The following is a 19442-nucleotide window of genomic DNA, read 5'->3' on the forward strand; positions in this document are numbered from 1 at the left end:
TTTCTTTTATTCAGGAAATTTCTACACCGCCTTTTCACCCAATTCCGGGTCTCCAAGGCAGCTATAACATTCAAACAAAACAGTAACACGTTTCAGACAATAATAAAAGCATTTGAAATGCAAACACATATCGAATGTTTCTCAACAATGGGATACAGCCTTGCTGTCTACGGATCTCAAGTTGTGACCACTTCAGCAAAAAAAGGTTGCCGGGATACACCGGACACCACAGCGAGTCTTTAGGAAAGGATTAACTAGAGAATCTAACTGTCAGCAGGGCTTTTTTTGAGCAGGAATGCAGTTCTGGCTGGCTTGGTGTCAGGGGGAGTGGTCTATTATGCAAATGAGCCCCTGCTGGGCTTTTTCTACAAAAAAACCAGTGTGAAACAATGGTGATGTCAAGGGGTGTGGCCTAATAGGCCAATGAGTTCCTGCTGGGCTTTTTCTACAAATAAACACCCCTGTATGAAACAAAGGTGACACCAGGGGGTGTGGCCTAATATGCAAATGAGTCCCTGCTGCGCTTTTTCTACAAAAAAACCCTGTATGAAACAATGGTGACATCAAGAGGTGTGGCCTAATATGCAAATGAGCCCCCGCTGGACTTTTTCTACAAAAAAACCCTGCATGAAACAATGGTGACACCAAGAGGTGTGGCCTAATATGCAAATGAGCCCCTGCTGGACTTTTTCTACAAAAAAACCCTGTATGAAATAACGGTGACATCAGGAGGTGTGGCCTAATATGCAAATGAGTTCCTGCTGGGCTTTTTCTACAAAAGAAGCCTGACTGTCGGCATCATAACTCACAGGAGACGTCCCTTAAGCATGTGCTTTGGGTTTCCCTTGGAGGAAGGTGTCACTCATATCAATTGTGTATTAAAGTGTGAACTGATGTTTGAGGATGCACCTGTGCTTTTACACTGTCTGCCGGTCTTTCGGAAGCTAACGGCTGGCCAATGGGAAAGCCTTCACTCACCGGCAAAAGACAGCAGAGCCACAAGACACACAGGAAGGAAGGAGGGGAGGGAGATAGAGGTAGAAAGAAAGCAACTTTAGCTTTAAATGCATTCTCCAAGCCACCATCAGGCTTGACTTGGAGGAGTGATTTAAAGACCAGAAATGCCTTCTCCGAGCCGGCTGACGGAGTTGGTGGGGGCTTCAAGAGCCACACAATATGTGTGAAAGAGCCACGTGTGGCTCCTGAGCCACAGTTTGGCCACCCCTGCCCTAGAGTTACAACAGAGCTCCTGACGACAGAGAACAGCTCCCCTGGAAGGAGATCAGAAAAGCACAGCAGTTTGGCAGCTTCAGAGGACAGACTCTATGGCACCTCGTAGAGTCTAGGAGAAGGTGAAATCCTAGAGTGGTATCATATCCTCACTTCTCCTCAAACTCTACCATCCACAGGCACTGCCCCCAAATCATCAGGAGTTTCCCCAGCCAAAGAGGGCAACCTTGGTGCCCCAGCGGATCATACTTACAGTTCCAGGCCTCGTGAAGTCTATGCTGTGCACCACGCTCTGCATCATCTGGTTGCTAAACAAACGGACACAGACGCTCTGCAGGTCTTCCGGGGTGATCTACAAGAGAAGAAGAAGATATTGGATTTATATCCCTTCCTCCACTCCAAATCTCAGAGTCTCAGAGCGGTTCACCACTTCCTTTCTCTTCCTCCCCCACAACAGTCCAGTGGGGGGGGGTTGAGAGGGCTCTCACAGCAGCTGCCCTTTCAAGGACAACCTCTTCTAGCGCTATGGCTGACCCAAGGCCATGCTAGCAGCTGCAAGTGGAGAAGTGGGGAATCAAACCCGGTTCTCCCAGATAAGAGAGCTCTGGCTGACCCAAGGCCATTCCAGCAGCTGCAAGTGGAGAAGTGGGGAATCAAACCTGGTTCTCCCAGATAAGAGTTTGTGCACTTAACCACTACACCAAACTGGCAGGAGACAGACACCCATTGAAGTGAGTGGGACTGGAGAGGGCTCCCACAGCAGCTGCCCATTCAAGGACAGAGTCTCAGAGCGGCCTACAATCTCCTTTCCCTTTCTCCCCCACAACAGACACCCTGTGAGGTGGGTAGAGCTGAGAGGGATTTCATAGCAGCTGCCCTTTCAAGGACAACTCCTATGAGAGCTATGGCTGACCCAAGGCCATTCCAGCAGGTGCAAGTGGAGGAGTGGGGAAGCAAACACGGTTCTCCCAGATAAGAGAGCTGTGGCTGACCCAAGGCCATTCCAGTAGGTGCAGGTGGAGGAGTGGGGGAATCATAAGAACATAAAAACATAAGAGAAGCCATGTTGGATCAGGCCAACAGCCCATCAAGTCCAACACTCTGTGTCACACAGTGGCAAAAAATTTTATATACACACATGCACTGTGGCTAATAGCCACTGATGGACCTGTGCTCCATATTTTTATCTAAACCCTTCTTGAATCAAACCCAGTTCTCCCAGATAAGAGAGCTATGGCTGACGCAAGGCCATTCCTGCAGGTGCAAGTGGAGGAGTGGGGAATCAAACCAGGTTCTCCCAGATAAGAGAGCTATGGCTGACCCAAGGCCATTCCTGCAGGTGCAAGTGGCAGAGTGGGGGAATCAAACCCGGTTCTCCCAGATAAGAGAGCTCTGGCTGACCCAAGGACATTCCAGCAGCTGCAAGCGGAGGAATGGGGAATCAAACCCGGTTCTCCCAGATAAGAGTCCGCGCACTTCACCACTGCACCAAACTGGCTCTCAGGGAAACAAACCAAGCCAGTGGGAAACGGGAACATTTCCTTCGATCCCAGCCTGTAGGCTGCAGAAGCAACACCATCCATGGAGCTGCCAAAAGCAGCCCTAATGGGAACTGCACTCAAGAAAGAGCTGCTGGGCACGAGACCACCTGGGACTCAGATACAGGAGCTCAAGGAACGCCAATGCTTTACATTCCAAGAATTTTTTTTTCCCACGGAGGGAGGCTCCGCAAAAAGGATGGAGTTTTGCTTTATGCTCATTTGACAAGCGGACACGTCTATGGCCAGGAATTCTGTCCCTTGATTACGTCCGCATTACATCAGGAAGGGGCTGTGGGTCAGCGGCAGAGCCTCTGCTCGGCATGCGGAAGGTCCCAGGTTCAATCCTTGGTACCTCCAGTTGAGAGGACCAGGTGAGAGGCAATGCGAAAGACCTCCACCTGAGAACTGCAGCCCTTCCGAGCGGACGAGACGGCCCTCAACGGACCAGCGGTCTGATTCGGTTTGAGGCAGCTTCATTACGGAACGGTTGCATCCAAAGCAGCGGTTGTCTTAAAGAGCTCACTTTTTTGATTATAGCTTTTCTGAGCCAAGTCCGCTTTGTCAGAGGCACCAAAAGCTACCTTCGAGTGCAGACGCAGAAGAGGGAGACTACTACAAATCTAGGCCGCAAGATAGGATTGCGAGTCCTTCCGCAGCTGCGGCGGGGGACTGTTATCTCTCTCTCTTTCTCTCTCTCGCACAGAACGTGTGGTGCAATGACATATGAACATATGAAGCTGCCTTATACTGAATCAGACCCTTAGTCCATCAAAGTCAGTCTTGTCTTCTCAGACTGGCAGCGGCTCTCCAGGGTCTCAAGCTGAGGTTTTTCACACCTATTTGCCTGGACCCTTTTTTGGAGATGCCAGGGATTGAACCTGGGACCTTCTGCTTCCCAAGCAGATGCTCTACCACTGAGCCACCGTCCCTCCCCACCGTCCCTTTCTGACGTCACCGCGCCGGGCACACTCTAGAATTCAAGGTGAACTCTATGGTGCCACGGAATTTTAACTTGGATCCTAGAGCGTCGCACCGGGGACGCTCTAGGAGTCGCAATAAAACTCAATGGTACCATAGAGTTTTACCTTGAATTCTGGAGCATCCCCAGCGCAATAACGTCACTTCTGGGTGACATCATCATGCAGGGCACGTCATGCGTTGACAAGGTTCTTTGGGGGCAGGGATCTCCCTGATGACCTGCTCCATACCAGTGGGGTGCAGTCCTTCAAACCAAGGTATCCCCCGCCCCCTATGGGAGCTTCACAGCCCTACCAGAAGATCAAGTAATCGAGACTGTGATACTGGTACACGGAAGGCTTGTGATTCCCCACTTCTCCACATGAAGCCTGCTGGGTGACCTTGGGCCAGTCACAGTTCTCCCAACTGCTGATGAACTGGACCACTGTGGTAGAGCATCTGCTTGGGAAGCAGAAGGTCCCAGGTTCAATCCCCGGCATCTCCAACTAAAAAGGGTCCAGGCAAATAGGCGTGAAAAACCTCAGCTTGAGACCCTGGAGAGCCGCTGCCAGTCAAGGGAGGGACGATGGCTCAGTGGTAGAGCATCTGCTTGGTAAGCAGAAGGTGACAGGTTCAATCCCCGGCATCTCCAACTCAAAAGGGTCCAGGCAAATAGGCATGAAAAACCTCAGCTTGAGACCCTGGAGAGCCACTGCCAGTCTGAACAGACAATACTGACTTTAGGGAGGGATAGTGGCTCAGTGGTAGAGCATCTGCTTGGTAAGCAGAAGGTCCCAGGTTCAATCCCCGGCATCTCCAACTCAAAAGCGTCCAGGCAAATAGGCATGAAAAACCTCAGCTTTGAGTCCCTGGAGAGCCGCTGCCAGTCTGAGTAGACAATACTGACTTTGATGGAACGAGGGTCTGATTCAGTAGAAGGCAGCTTCATATGTTCATATGTACTCTGGGATCCAGATTCTGTGGTGTGAGATATGGTATCCACAGTGAGAAACGTCTTTGCCATGGGATGAAGAGGGAGGGGGGCTTGGGGGGGGGGATTTGCCATGGGATGAAGAGGGACTGTTATCTTTCCTCGCACTAGAATTCCATCATTCCGCAAAACAAGATAAAAAAGCGTTTTTAAAGGCAAATTTCGATGCAGTTTCTTTTTAAAAATGCCTCTCGAGGTGGTGAAAGCAGCCCTAACGCTCAACTAAACAGTGCCACCATGTGGTGATATCCAGGGAATAAAAAATCTACAAACAGTTCAACAAAAAGATCCCAGTGCATCTTGGGAAGGAAGCAGATGCTGTCTCAGCAAAGTATGTTCCAAAACTTTAGTTTGCCAAGATTACAAAGGTGGGAGAGCAGCAGATGGGAGATGCTGCTCTAACACTTACTTTCAAACCTCTTCTAGGGGAAAAGGCAATGAGTAATGGACAAGTGGGGATACCGCAAGGACACACAAGATCACTGCATTTCCCCCGATATCCCAGGGAAGGGGAGTAGGGATGAACCGGGAATCCAAAATAGTCCCAAAAGAGCCCTTCTCCGGCCTTTTCCTGACAGAAAACAAGGTTTGAAGGCAGGCAATATTTCTGTGGTTGCCTAGCCACCCTCAATGGCCTCTTGAGATCTCAAAGAGCATGGATTTCTTAGGCACAGCTGCTCATCTCTTATATGGGGGAGTTTGATCCCTACCAACAGACTTTTAAAAAAAGATTTCAGATCTCTCATCTCCCAGTTTAGTGTAGTGGTTAAGTGTGAGGACTCTTATCTGGGAGAACCTGGTTTGATTCCCCACTCCTCCACTTGCAGCTGTTGGAATGGCCTTGGGTCAGTCATAGCTCTCGTAGGAGTTGTCCTTGAAAGGGCGACTGCTGTGAGAGCTCTCCCAGCCCCCCCTGCCTCACAGGGTGTCTGTTGTGGGGGAAGAAGATATAGGAGATTGTAAGCCGCTCTGAGTCTCTGATTCAGGGAGAAGGGCAGGGTATAAATCTGCCCCCACCTCACAGGGTGTCTGTTGTGGGGGGAGAAGATAGAGGAGATTGTGAGCCGCTCTGAGTCTCTGATTCAGGGAGAAGGGCGGGGTATAAATCTGCCCCCACCTCCCAGGGTGTCTGTTGTGGGGGGAGAAGACAGAGGAGATTGTGAGTATTAGGTATAACCGACAGGCAGAGACCCACAAGAAACTCACAGGGAAATTCCCTCACTGATCCCTGATTTCTCCTGGGGTGACCTCTCCTCAGCCACTTCACTCTACCCCTTCCTCCACTGTCACCTTTCCCCCCACCCCACACTCTACTTCTTCTCCCCCTCCTAACCCCCAACACTGGTTAACTTCTCCCCGTTCCCTCGCTGTGCCCTCTTTCCTCATTCTGCCCTCTTCCCTCTGCTCATCACTGTGCCAGCTCACCCATCCCCCTCTCACTGCTTCCTGGCCACCACCAACCCTGTCGTCACTTGGGACGTCACCTCTTCTCTCTGCTTTTCTTCCCCACCCAACGGTCAACAGTGGGGCTTAATCAAGTACAAAAGGAGAGCTCTGCTGCAACATACCAGTGATGGTCCATCTAGTCCAGCCTCCTGTCTCACACAGTGGCCGACCAGTTCCTCTGGAGGGCCAACAACAGAGCAGAGAGGCTGAGGTCTTCCTAAGAACATCAGAAGAGCCCTGCTGGGTCAGACCAGTGAGGGTTCATCTAATCCAGTCTCCTGTCTCACACAGGGGCCAACCTGTTCCTCTGGAGGGCCAACAACAGGACAGAGTGACTGAGGCCTTCATAAGAACATCAGAAGAGTCCTGCTGGGTCAGAGCAGTGAGGGTTCATCTCATCCAGTATCCTGTCTCACACAGCAGCCAACCAGTCCCTTGGTAGGGCCAACAACAGGGCAGACAGGTTGAGGCCTTTCCTTAAAATAACATCAGAAGAGCCCTGCTGGATCAGGCGAGTAGTCCATTTAGTCCAGCATCGTGTCTCACACAGTGGCCAACCAGTTCCTCTGCGCAGAGAGGCTGAGGCCTTCCCCATCGGAAGAGCCCTGCTGGATGGGACCACTGAGTGTCCATCTAGTCCAGCCTCCTGGCTCACACAGTGGCCAACCAGTTCCTCTGGAGGGTCAACAACAGGGCAGAGAGGCTGAGGCCTTCCTAAGAACATCAGAAGAGCCCTGCTGGATCAGACCAGTGAGGGTCCATCTAGTCCAGCCTCCTGTCTCACACAGGGGCCAACCTGTTCCTCTGGAGGGCCAACAACAGGCCAGAGAGGCTGAGGCCTTCATAAGAACATCAGAAGAGCCCTGCTGGATCAGACCAGTGAGGGTCCATCTAGTCCAGCATCCTGTCTCACACAGTGGCCAACCAGTTCCTCTGGAGGGCCAGCAACAGGGCAGAGAGGCCAAGACCTTCTACTGACGTTGTCTCCCAGCACTGGTATTTTCTGAGATGTAAATACGGAGGCTCCCTTTCGTCTCCAGTTGCCATTAATAGGTCTCTCCTCCATGAATCTCTCTTAAAACCATCTACGTTTGTGGCCACTGCTATGTCCTCTGGCAATGAAAGCTGCAACTGAATTACTTCCACAATTACAATTCGATTATCCCGTAACGTAATAACTCATCCAGCAAAGTAGTACTTCCTTTTGTCCATCCTTCATCTTACCGCCCATTCGCTTCAATGCATGCCCCCCAGTTACAGTATTACGGGAGACAGGAGGAAAAATGTATCTTCATCCACTTTCTCCACGCCAAGCGTAACTGTATAAATCAGGGGTGGCTGACGGTAGCTCTCCAGATGTTTTTTTTTGCCTACAACTCCCATCAGCCCCAGCCACCGGCCATGCCGGCTGGGGCTGATGGGAGCTGTAGGCAAAAAAACAACCGGAGAGCTACCGTTGGCCACCCCTGGTATAAATCTTTCTTGTGTCCCTCCCAGCCATGTAAGCATCTTTAAACAAGAGGCCCAGGTATTCAGTCCTTCCCCATTGGAAACACCTTGAATTTATCTTGGCTGCCTCCTAGAATACAAGTGGATTTTGCTGAAATCCAGGCTTGTGGTTTCTTTACAGTACGTTTTTTTAAAAAATCAGTCCCTGCATTGTTTTATCCTGCTCCCAAACTCACCACTCGCAACTCCAAGAGGGCTTAAAGCTCTCACACGGAAAAAGGAAACTTCAAACCGAAGCGGAGATATTGTGACATCTAAAAGGCTCGGGAACAGGGGTTGCTTTGTAGAAAAATAGGTGGTAGAGCTCATTCGCATAACTCATTAGCCTATTCCACCACCCCTAGCCAAAGGCAACCTGACGCAAGAAAGGAGAGCCCCGGGTGAGCGAGGTCTGCTTGGGCTGGCTAGAGATCCAGCCAGCCCAAGCAGGCCTCGCTCCCCTGGGACTCTCTTGGGCCACCCACCCCCCAGGCAAAAGGCCAGCAAGCCACCCGCCCAAAATCACCTAAGAAGTGGAGAAAGGGTGGTGCAGGCTTCTTCAGGGGTTAATGAGGGCTGCTGGGGACGTGGCAAAGCTCCTGGTGGCTGGCTGGCTGCCTGCCCGCTCTCCTAATCCAGGGCTTGTTTTGCAGTTGCACCTGCTATTCAATGGGCAAGGTAGGTGGGGAGGACGGAGGGGGAACCCTCAGAAAGGTTCAGGAGCTGTGCTCCCGTGAGCTCCTGCTGAATTCCAGGCCTGCTCGGGAGCATTCACAGGCGACATGGTGGGGGAGGTCCCAACCAACGTCCCCTCTAAGCCAGGGGTGGCCAACGGTAGCTCTCCAGATGTCTTTTGCCTACAACTTCCATCAGCCCCAACCAGCACGGCCAATGGCTGGGGCTGATGGGAGTTGTAGGCAAAAAACATCTGGAGAGCTACCGTCGGCCACCCCTGCTCTAAGCTGCATACTCTTGCGAGCAAAAATTTTACTTCGGGAGCTGCTGGCGTTAAAAGTTGTGGCAAACCGCGTCAATGAGTGTGCTCGGGGCCACGAAGAAGATTCCGTGAGCTAGCTCACGCTCACTCAGCGTAGAGGGAACGCTGGTCCCAACTTTCCTGCGCCTGCGGGCGCTTTTGGAACTCCGAGACACAGCAGTGGCTGCAAGTACAAAAGGGCGGAAGAAGAAGAAGTGTTTGTGAGTTTCCTGCGTTGTGCAGGGGGTTGGACTCGATGACCCTGGAGGTCCCTCCCAACTCTAGGATTCTGTCTGTCTTAGACTTACAAGGGCTGGACGGCAGGGTTACTACCTTCCAGGTGAGGAAAATCCTGATTCATGTTTCCCCAACACTACGGTTGCCAATCCCCAGGTGGGAGCAGGGGATCTCAGAGGCTAAAAAGGGATGCACCGGAAGAAGAAGAGGAGGGGAAGATTGGATTGATACCCCGCCCTTCTCCCTGAATCAGAGACCCAGAGCGGCTCACAATCTCCTCTATCTTCTCCCCCCACAACAGACACCCTGTGAGGTGGGGGCAGATTTATACCCCGCCCTTCTCCCTGAATCAGAGACCCAGAGCGGCTCACAATCTCCTCTATCTTCTCCCCCCACAACAGACACCCTGTGAGGTGGGGGCAGATTTATACCCCGCCCTTCTCCCTGAATCAGAGACCCAGAGTGGCTCACAATCTCCTCTATCTTCTCCCCCCACAACAGACACCCTGTGAGGTGGGGGCAGATTTATACCCCACCCTTCTCCCTGAATCAGAGACCCAGAGCGGCTCACAATCTCCTCCCCCCACAACAGACACCCTGTGAGGTGGGGGCGGATTTATACCCCACCCTTCTCCCTGAATCAGAGACCCAGAGCGGCTCACAATCTCCTCTATCTTCTCCCCCCACAACAGACACCCTGTGAGGTGGGGGCAGATTTATACCCCGCCCTTCTCCCTGAATCAGAGACCCAGAGCGGCTCACAATCTCCTCTATCTTCTCCCCCCACAACAGACACCCTGTGAGGTGGGGGCAGATTTATACCCCGCCCTTCTCCCTGAATCAGAGACCCAGAGCGGCTCACAATCTCCTCTATCTTCTCCCCCCACAACAGACACCCTGTGAGGTGGGGGCAGATTTATACCCCGCCCTTCTCCCTGAATCAGAGACTCAGAGTGGCTCACAATCTCCTGTATCTTCTCCCCCCACAACAGACACCCTGTGAGGTGGGGGCAGATTTATACCCCGCCCTTCTCCCTGAATCAGAGACTCAGAGTGGCTCACAATCTCCTCTATCTTCTCCCCCCACAACAGACACCCTGTGAGGTGGGGGCAGATTTATACCCTGCCCTTCTCCCTGAATCAGAGACTCAGAGCGGCTCACAATCTCCTCTATCTTCTCCCCCCACAACAGACACCCTGTGAGGTGGGGGCAGATTTATACCCCGCCCTTCTCCCTGAATCAGAGAGAGTGGCTCACAATCTCCTCTATCTTCTCCCCCCACAACAGACACCCTGTGAGGTGGGGGCAGATTTATACCCCGCCCTTCTCCCTGAATCAGAGACTCAGAGTGGCTCACAATCTCCTCTATCTTCTCCCCCCACAACAGACACCCTGTGAGGTGGGGGCAGATTTCTACCCCGCCCTTCTCCCTGAATCAGAGACTCAGAGTGGCTCACAATCTCCTCTATCTTCTCCCCCCACAACAGACACCCTGTGAGGTGGGGGCAGATTTATACCCCGCCCTTCTCCCTGAATCAGAGACTCAGAGTGGCTCACAATCTCCTCTATCTTCTCCCCCCACAACAGACACCCTGTGAGGTGGGGGCAGATTTATGCCCCGCCCTTCTCCCTGAATCAGAGACTCAGAGCGGCTCACAATCTCCTCTATCTTCTCCCCCCACAATAGATTCCTTGTGAGGTGGGGGCAGGTTTATACCCCGCCCTTCTCCCTGAATCAGAGATTCAGAGCGGCTTACAATCTCCTAGATCTTCTCCCCCCACAACAGACACCCTGTGAGGTGGGTGGGGCTGAGAGAGTTCTCCCAGAAGCTGCCGTTTCAAGGACAACTCCTACAAGAGGCTATGGCTGACCCAAGGCCATTCCAGCAGCTGCAAGTGGAGGAGTGGGGAGGAGAGACTGCCCGGGAGTGGTGTCGTGCATAACTTGAACATTTCCGGCTGAAGCTATCTTTAGAAGGATGCCTTTTAAAAGGACTGGGGGACTCCCTCAGGGGCTGTGGACTAGTAGCAGAGCATCTGTTGGGCACACCAAAGGACCCAGGCTCAATTTCTGGCATCACTAGCTAAAAGGTCCAGGTCAGAGGTGATGTGAAGGGCCTCAGCCTGAAACTTTGGAGCAGGGAATGTTACGTGTGGCCTAATATGGAATGGAGTTCCTCAGGGCTTTTTTTTTTTTGGTAGCAGGGACTCCTTTGCATATTAGGCCACACCCCCTGATGTAGCCAGTCCTTCTGGAGCTTCCAGCAGGCCCTGTACGAAGAGCCCTGTCAGGAATTCTAGCAGGACCTCCTTTGCATATTAGGCCACACCCCCCTGATGTAGCCAGTCCTTCTGGAGCTTCCAGCAGGCCCTGTACGAAGAGCCCTGTCAGGAATTCTAGCAGGACCTCCTTTGCATATTAGGCCACACACCCCTGATGTAGCCAGTCCTTCTGGAGCTTCCAGCAGGCCCTGTACGAAGAGCCCTGTCAGGAATTCTAGCAGGACCTCCTTTGCATATTAGGCCACACACCTCTGATGTAGCCAGTCCTTCTGGAGCTTCCAGCAGGCCCTGTACGAAGAGCCCTGTCAGGAATTCTAGCAGGACCTCCTTTGCATATTAGGCCACACACCTCTGATGTAGCCAGTCCTTCTGGAGCTTACAGCAGGCTCTGTATGAAGAACCCTGTAAGCTCTTAGAGGATTGGCTGCATCATGGAGGTGTGGCCTAATATGCAAAGGAATTCCAACTACAAAAAAGCCTTAAGGAACCCTTTGCATATTAGGCCACACCTCCCTGATGTAGCCAATCCCGCAAAAGCTTACAGAGCTCTTCTTACAGGGCCTACTGTAAGCGCCAAGAGAATTGGCTACATCAGGGAGGGGTGGACTAATATGCAAATGAGTTCCTGCTACAAGGAGAGCCAGTTTGGTGTAGTGGTTAAGTGTGCGGACTCTTATCTGGGAGAGCCAGGCTTGATTCCCCACTCTTCCTGCACTTGCAGCTGCTGCAATGTCAGCCATAGCTGTCTCAGAGGTTGTCCTTGAAAGGGCAGCTGCTGTCAGAACCCTCTCAGTCCCACCCACCTCATAGGGTGTCTGTTGTGGGGGAGGAAGGGAAAGGAGATTGTGAGCCGCTCTGAGACTCTTCGGAGTGGAGGGCGGGATATAAATCCAATATCTTCTTCATCATCTTCTTCTACAAAAAAGCCCCAAGGCATATTAGTCCACACCTCCCTGATGTAGCCAATCCTCCAAGAGCTTACAGGGCTCTTAGTACAGGGCCTACTGTAAACTCTTGGAGGATTGCCTACATCAAGGGGGTGTGGCGTAATATGCAAAGGAGTTACTGCTACAAGAAAAGCCCTGCTTGGCACACACACAGAGGCACTCTGGATGACGCCCTCAGGCTCTCTCTTACCATTTTGCCATTGACCGTGGCCTCCAGCGAATCCACCAGCTCGGCGGTGACCCCGATGAGGTTGTGGTAGTCTGCCTGTATCTTGTTGAACCGCTTCAGGTAGGTCATGGTCTTGCGCTCGGACTCCACCAGCTGCTGATGAAGGTGCTGCAACATCTCTGCAGGAGGGAAGGGAAAGAGATGACTTCCGGAACCCAACCTGACCCACCTTCTCCTTCCGCCAGAGCCCTGGCCTGACTGGGGACCAGACAGGGCTGGCTCGCCACTAGGCAAACTAAGTGGTTACCTAGGGTGCCGGCAAGGTGAGGGCGCCAAATTCGGCCTTCTCCCCTCCCCCCTCAGCAAACGCCTAGTTTGCCCACTCCTTAGCCTCCTCCTCCCTCCCTTCCCCACTCCAGGTCAATTTCAATTTCTGGAAGGGCGATCAGCACAGGTCTGGGCTGTGTAAAGACGCCCTGCTCCCGCCAATCAGTTGATCGGCGAGGGGGGCACCTTTACACAGCCTGGAGTGGCGCTCATTGCCCTTCCGGACATTGAAATTGACCTGAGGAGGGAAGGGAGGGAGGAGGGGCAACACTATGGGGGTGAGGTGCAGGGGGCGCAACACCATGGGCAGGGAGGTGCAGGGGGCGCGACACCACAGGGGGAGGTGCAGGGGGCACAACACCACAGGGGGAGGTGCAGGGGGCACACCACGGGGGGGAGGTGCAGGGGGCGCAACACCACAGGGGGAGGTGCAGGGGGCACAACACCATGGGGGGGAGGTGCAGGGGGCGCAACACCACGGGGGGGAGGTGCAGGGGGTGCGACACCACAGGGGGAGGTGCAGGGGACACACCACGGGGGGGGAGGTGCAGGGGGCACGACACCACAGGGGGAGGTGCAGGGGGTGCGACACCACAGGGGGAGGTGCAGGGGGTGCGACACCACAGGGGGAGGTGCAGGGGGCACGACACCACAGGGGGAGGTGCAGGGGGTGCGACACCACAGGGGGAGGTGCAGGGGGCACAACACCACAGGGGGAGGTGCAGGGGGCACACCACGGGGGGGAGGTGCAGGGGGCGCAACACCACAGGGGGAGGTGCAGGGGGCACAACACCATGGGGGGGAGGTGCAGGGGGCGCAACACCACGGGGGGGAGGTGCAGGGGGTGCGACACCACAGGGGGAGGTGCAGGGGACACACCACGGGGGGGGAGGTGCAGGGGGCACGACACCACAGGGGGAGGTGCAGGGGGTGCGACACCACAGGGGGAGGTGCAGGGGGTGCGACACCACAGGGGGAGGTGCAGGGGGCACGACACCACAGGGGGAGGTGCAGGGGGTGCGACACCACAGGGGGAGGTGCAGGGGGCACAACACCATGGGGGGGAGGTGCAGGGGGTGCGACACCACAGGGGGAGGTGCAGGGGGCGCAACACCACAAGGGGAGGTGCAGGGGGCGCAACACCACAAGGGGAGGTGCAGGGGGCACACCACGGGGGGGAGGTGCAGGGGGTGCGACACCATGGGGGGGAGGTGCAGGGGGCGTGACACCACGGGGGGGAGGTGCAGGGGGTGCAACACCACGAGCGGGGAGGTGCAGGGGGCGAAACACCACAAGGGGGAGGTGCAGGGGGCACGACACCACAGGGGGAGGTGCAGGGGGCACGGCACCATGGGGGGGAGGTGCAGGGGGTGCGACACCACAGGGGGAGGTGCAGGGGGTGCGACACCACAGGGGGAGGTGCAGGGGGTGCGACACCACAGGGGGAGGTGCAGGGGGTGCGACACCACAGGGGGAGGTGCAGGGGGCACGACACCACAGGGGGAGGTGCAGGGGGTGCGACACCACAGGGGGAGGTGCAGGGGGCACAACACCATGGGGGGGAGGTGCAGGGGGTGCGACACCACAGGGGGAGGTGCAGGGGGCGCAACACCACAAGGGGAGGTGCAGGGGGCGCAACACCACAAGGGGAGGTGCAGGGGGCACACCACGGGGGGGAGGTGCAGGGGGTGCGACACCATGGGGGGGAGGTGCAGGGGGCGTGACACCACGGGGGGGAGGTGCAGGGGGTGCAACACCACGAGCGGGGAGGTGCAGGGGGCGAAACACCACAAGGGGGAGGTGCAGGGGGCACGACACCACAGGGGGAGGTGCAGGGGGCACGGCACCATGGGGGGGAGGTGCAGGTGGTGCGACACCACGGTGAGGAGATGCAGGGGGTGCGACGCCACGGGGGTGAGGTGGAGGGGCAGCAGACCACCAATCTGCCTAGGGTGCCATGTGCCCTCGGGCTGGTACTGGGACCAGATAACCATTTTGTTTTACAAAATGATGAGAGCTCTAGACGTGAAGCCCGCAGCAGCTGTCCTCATTTGGCCTCGTGGCCTGACGTAGCTCATTCCGGCTACCTCTTATCCTGATCCCGCTGCAACAAGCAGTAAAAAAACCTCCATAAATCCTGAATTAAAAGAGAGAACAACCGAGCTGCTGGCAGCCACTTAGGCTGGGGATTCAAACAGGTGATAAACGGGCACGAGAGAGGCACTCCATTTTGTAGCGCCCGGTATAAATGCCAGGCGGGGGCTGTCATCACCCCATCAGCCCAACCAAGACAGAGAGGATTTACTCCAAACACACACCCCTTTCTGACTACATCAACACCTTCATCCTGACACACAAACATGAAGGGAAGGGAGTGGGAAAATGTCTACTTCTAAACAGAACTTGGCAATTTAATGGCTTTCCTAGAACATTCTGTCCCAAAGCAACACTCAGAGTTGTTAAGATGGCATGAACAACGGAACATGGAGGCAAAAAGATGCACGGGAATCAACATTTGATCTCAGGTTGCTGCTTTCTTTCTGCAACTAGCCCCATTCTACGGAAATTGCTACTGAAGGACCCTCCAATGTGAACTTGCCGTCTTCCGGAGCCAGTCTGGTGCAGCGGTTACGTGCGTGGACTCTTATCTGGGAGAACTGGGTTTTATCCCCCACTCCTCCATCTGCAGGTGCTAGCATGGTCTTGGCTCAGCCATAGCTCTGGCAGGAGTTGTCCTTGAAAGGGCAGCTTCTGTCAGAGCTCTCCCAGCCCCACCTACCTCACAGGGTGTCTGTTGTGGGGGAGGAAGGTAAAGGAGACTGTGAGCCGCTTCGAGACTTTGATTCAGAGTCGAGGGCAGAATATAAATCCAATGTCTTCTTTTTCTTCTTCTTCTTATGTTCAGAGTGGCTTGCAGCAACAAACCTTAAAACCAATTTGTCTGAAAGCACAGGAAAACCTGAACAAGACTGTCACTGAGAGGATGTTTTGGAGGCCATTAATCCATAGGGTCAGCATAATGTGACCATAGGGTCACACATGCAATGATAGAAACCCACTAGAATGGGCTTCTAGTGTCCTGGCCCCACTAATGGACCTCCTGATGGCACTTGGGGTTTTTTGGTCACTGTGTGAAACAGAGTGTTGGACTGGAGGGGCCATTGGCCTGATCCAACATGGCTTCTCTTGTGTTCTTATGTGACACAGAGTGTTGGATAGGAGGGGCCACTGGCCTGATGCAACATGGCTTCTCTTATGTTCTTATGTGACACAGAGTGTTGGACTGGATGGCCACTGGCCTGATCCAACAGGGCTTCTCTTATGTTCTTATGTGAAACAGAGTGTTAGAACATAAGAACATAAGAGAAGCCATGTTGGATCAGGTCAATGGCCCATCCAGTCCAACACTCTGTCACACAGTGGCCAAAATTTTATATATATATATACACACACACACACACACACACACACACACACACACACACACGCACGGTGGCTAATAGCCACTGATGGACCTCTGCTCCATATTTTTATCTAACCGCCTCTTGAAGCTGGCTATGCTTGTAGCTGCCACCACCTCCTGTGTCAGTGAATTCCACATGTTAATCACCCTTTGGGTGAAGAAGTAATTCCTTAAATCCGTTTTAACCTGATTGCTCAACAATTTCATCGAATGCCCACGAGTTCTTGTATTGTGAGAAAGGGAGAAAAGTACTTCTTTCTCTACTTTCTCCGTCCCATGCATTATCTTGTAAACCTCTATCATGTCACCCCGCAGTCGACGTTTCTCCAAGCTAAAGAGCCCCAAACGTTTTAACCTTTCTTCATAGGGAAAGTGTTCCAACCCTTTAATCATTCTAGTTGCCCTTTTCTGGACTTTTTCCAATGCTATAATATCCTTTTTGAGATGTGGTGACCAGAATTGCACACAGTATTCCAAATGAGACCGCACCATTGATTTATACAGGGGCATTATGATACTGGCTGATTTGTTTTCAATTCCCTTCCTAATAATTCCCAGCATGGCGTTGGCCTTTTTTATTGCAAACGCACACCGTCTTGACATTTTCAGTGAGTTATCTACCACGACTCCAAGATCTCTCTCTTGGTCAGTCTCTGCCAGTTCACACCCCATCAACTTGTATTTGTAGCTGGGATTCTTGGCCCCAATGTGCATTACTTTGCACTTGGCCACATTGAACCTCATCTGCCTCGTTGACGCCCACTCACCTAGCCTCAACAGATCCCTTTGGAGTGCCTCGCAATCCTCTCTGGTTCTCACCACCCTGAACAATTTAGTGTCATCTGCAAACTTGGCCATTTCATTGCTCACTCCCAACTCCAAATCATTTATGATCAAGTTAAAGAGCATGAGACCCAGTACGGAGCCCTGCGGCACCCCACTGCTTACCGTCCTCCACTGCGAAGACTGCCCATTTATACTCACTCTCTGCTTCCTATTAATTAGCCAGTTTTTGATCCACAAGAGGACCTGTCCTTTTACTCCATGACTCTCAAGCGTTCTAAGGAGCCTTTGATGAGGAACTTTATCAAAAGCTTTCTGGAAGTCAAGGTAAACAACATCTATCGGGTCTCCTTTGTCCACATGTTTGTTCACCCCCTCAAAGAAATGCAACAGGTTAGTGAGGCAAGATCTTCCCTTGCAGAACCCATGCTGAGTCTTCCTCAATAACCCGTGTTCATCAATGTGCCTACTCATTCTGTCCTTGATAATGGTTTCTACCAACTTTCCCGGTATTGAAGTCAGACTGACTGGCCTGTAATTTCCCGGATCTCCTCTGGAACCTTTTTTAAAGATGGGGGTGACATTTGCTACCTTCCAGTCCTCAGGAACGGAGGCAGATTTCAATGAAAGATTACAGATTTTTGTCAGAAGATCCACAAGTTCAACTTTGAGTTCTTTCAGAACTCTCGGATGTATGCCACCTGGACCGGGTGACTTATTAGTTTTTAATTCATCAATCAGTTGTAGGCCCTCCTCTCTTGTCACCTCAATCCGACTCAGGTCTTTCAACACCCCTTCCTAAATTAGTGGTCCTGGAGCGGGCAAACACTTCTCGTCTTCCACCGTGAAGACTGTTGGACTGGATGGGCCATTGGCCTGATCCAACATGGCTTCTCTTATGTTCACAAGCGGGGCTGGAAGCCATTCCACTTTGTCCCCCACCCCCCCCAAGCAACAAGAATACAGAGCATCACTGCCCCAGACAGTTCCATCTATACCCTGTGGCTAATAGCCACTGATGGACCTCTGCTCCATATTTTTATCTAAACCCTTCTTGAAGCTGGCTATGCTTGTAGCCGCCACCACCTCCTGTGGCAGTTAATTCCACATGTTAATCACCCTTTGGGTGAAGAAGCACTTCCTTTTATCCGTTTTAACCTGTCTGCTCAGCAATTTCATCGAATGCCCATGAGTTCTTGTATTGTGAGAAAGGGAGAAAAGTACTTCTTTCTCTACTTTCTCCATTCCATGCATTATCTTGTAAACCTCTATCATGTCATGTCTTCTTTCTCTGCTTTCTCCATCCCACGCATAATCTTATAAACATCGATCATGTCACCCCGCAGTCGACGTTTCTCCAAGCTAAAGAGCCCCAAGCATTTCAACCTTTCTTCATAGGTAAAGCGTTCCAACCCTTTAATCATTCCAGTTGCCCTTTTCTGGACTTTTCCCAGTGCTATAATATCCTTTATGAGGTGCGGTGACCAGAATTGTACACAGTATTCCAAATGAGAGCGAGAGAGAGGAACTGGACAGTATCTGTATATGGGGGCGGGGGGGGGGAGGAGGTGCAGATATTAGAGGAAGCTAGGGAGAAGGCTCAAAGTCTTTTAAAGCAACAAAAAACGTATAGGTGGTTGGAGGTGGTAGAACTTCTGAGGTGGAAGTTCTGGGCACAGAAAAGAAATCTAAAGATTCCCAGGGAAACCCAGAACGGTTTTCTATCCCCCCACTGCTTTCCTTTCACCAGCTTCACCGGACCAGAACAACTGAGAGAATGTCCAAGGACATTTCAGTCAATTTTTCCCCCAATTGAAAAACCATTTCGTGCTTTTTGTCCTCATGTCCAAATGAACCGTGCAACCGTTAAGCGCAGAATCGCCCGTCAGGTGATCGTCCGTCCTGCTGAGATGAGCTACACAGTTTTTCCAGGATCCCCAAATCCTGGCGCAGATCAGGAAAACCAATTGTTTTCTCAACCTGGCCTTCTTTGGCACCTCTGGATTTAGACGGTCTTTTTTAAAAGCTCTTTTTATAACCACCAATGGATTGAAAAAAATCTGCTTCCAATAACAGGCCTGATCGGAGAGAAACGTTTTCCAGGGAAAACCTCATACATACAACCAATGTCAGCGAGGGAAAACTATATGCGCGTATCGCATCATTTCTCAGCATTCGAAAAACCCTTTTCAACTCATTTAAAGGCTTGGCCGGGAGAAGTTTCCGATAAACAACTCATAAGGAATGTCAGAAAAAAAATCTGTCTGCTTTGGACCAAAAATCTGAACCTGGCCTGGCCCCCTATTTCCACAGTGGTCAAAAAAGATGCTTCAGGAAAGCTCATAAACAGGGAGATAAACCAAAGCCCTTTCCCTGTTCCCTGAGTGGCAGATGTTAGGAACAGAGGTACACTGGCTCTAAGCCTGGAGGCTCCATTTAGCAGTCATGTCTTACAGCCACTACCAGGCTAGGACAGGGTGGCCAAATTTGCTTAATGTAAGAGCCACATAGAATAAACGCCAGATGTTTGAGAGCTGCAAGACACGAACGTCAGATGTTTGAGAGAAGGAAGGAAGGAAGGAAGGAAGGAAGGAAGGAAGGAA

General features: G+C 52.6%; 1 protein-coding gene across 1 annotated transcript in view; it reads right to left on the minus strand.

Annotated features, from left to right (window-relative positions):
- Positions 1 to 19442, minus strand: part of ARMC9 (armadillo repeat containing 9) — a 231135-nt gene that overhangs the window by 177032 nt on the left and 34661 nt on the right. The window contains exons 7-8 of the mRNA XM_060242830.1: positions 12288 to 12445; positions 1484 to 1582 (exon numbers count right to left, since the gene is read on the minus strand). Coding sequence (XP_060098813.1) covers positions 1484 to 1582; positions 12288 to 12445 — 257 coding nt within the window. The remainder of the gene's footprint in view (positions 1 to 1483; positions 1583 to 12287; positions 12446 to 19442) is intronic.

The sequence above is a fragment of the Heteronotia binoei genome, chromosome 6 (assembly GCF_032191835.1).
Source record: "Heteronotia binoei isolate CCM8104 ecotype False Entrance Well chromosome 6, APGP_CSIRO_Hbin_v1, whole genome shotgun sequence".
NCBI classification, from domain to species: Eukaryota; Metazoa; Chordata; class Lepidosauria; order Squamata; family Gekkonidae; genus Heteronotia; species Heteronotia binoei.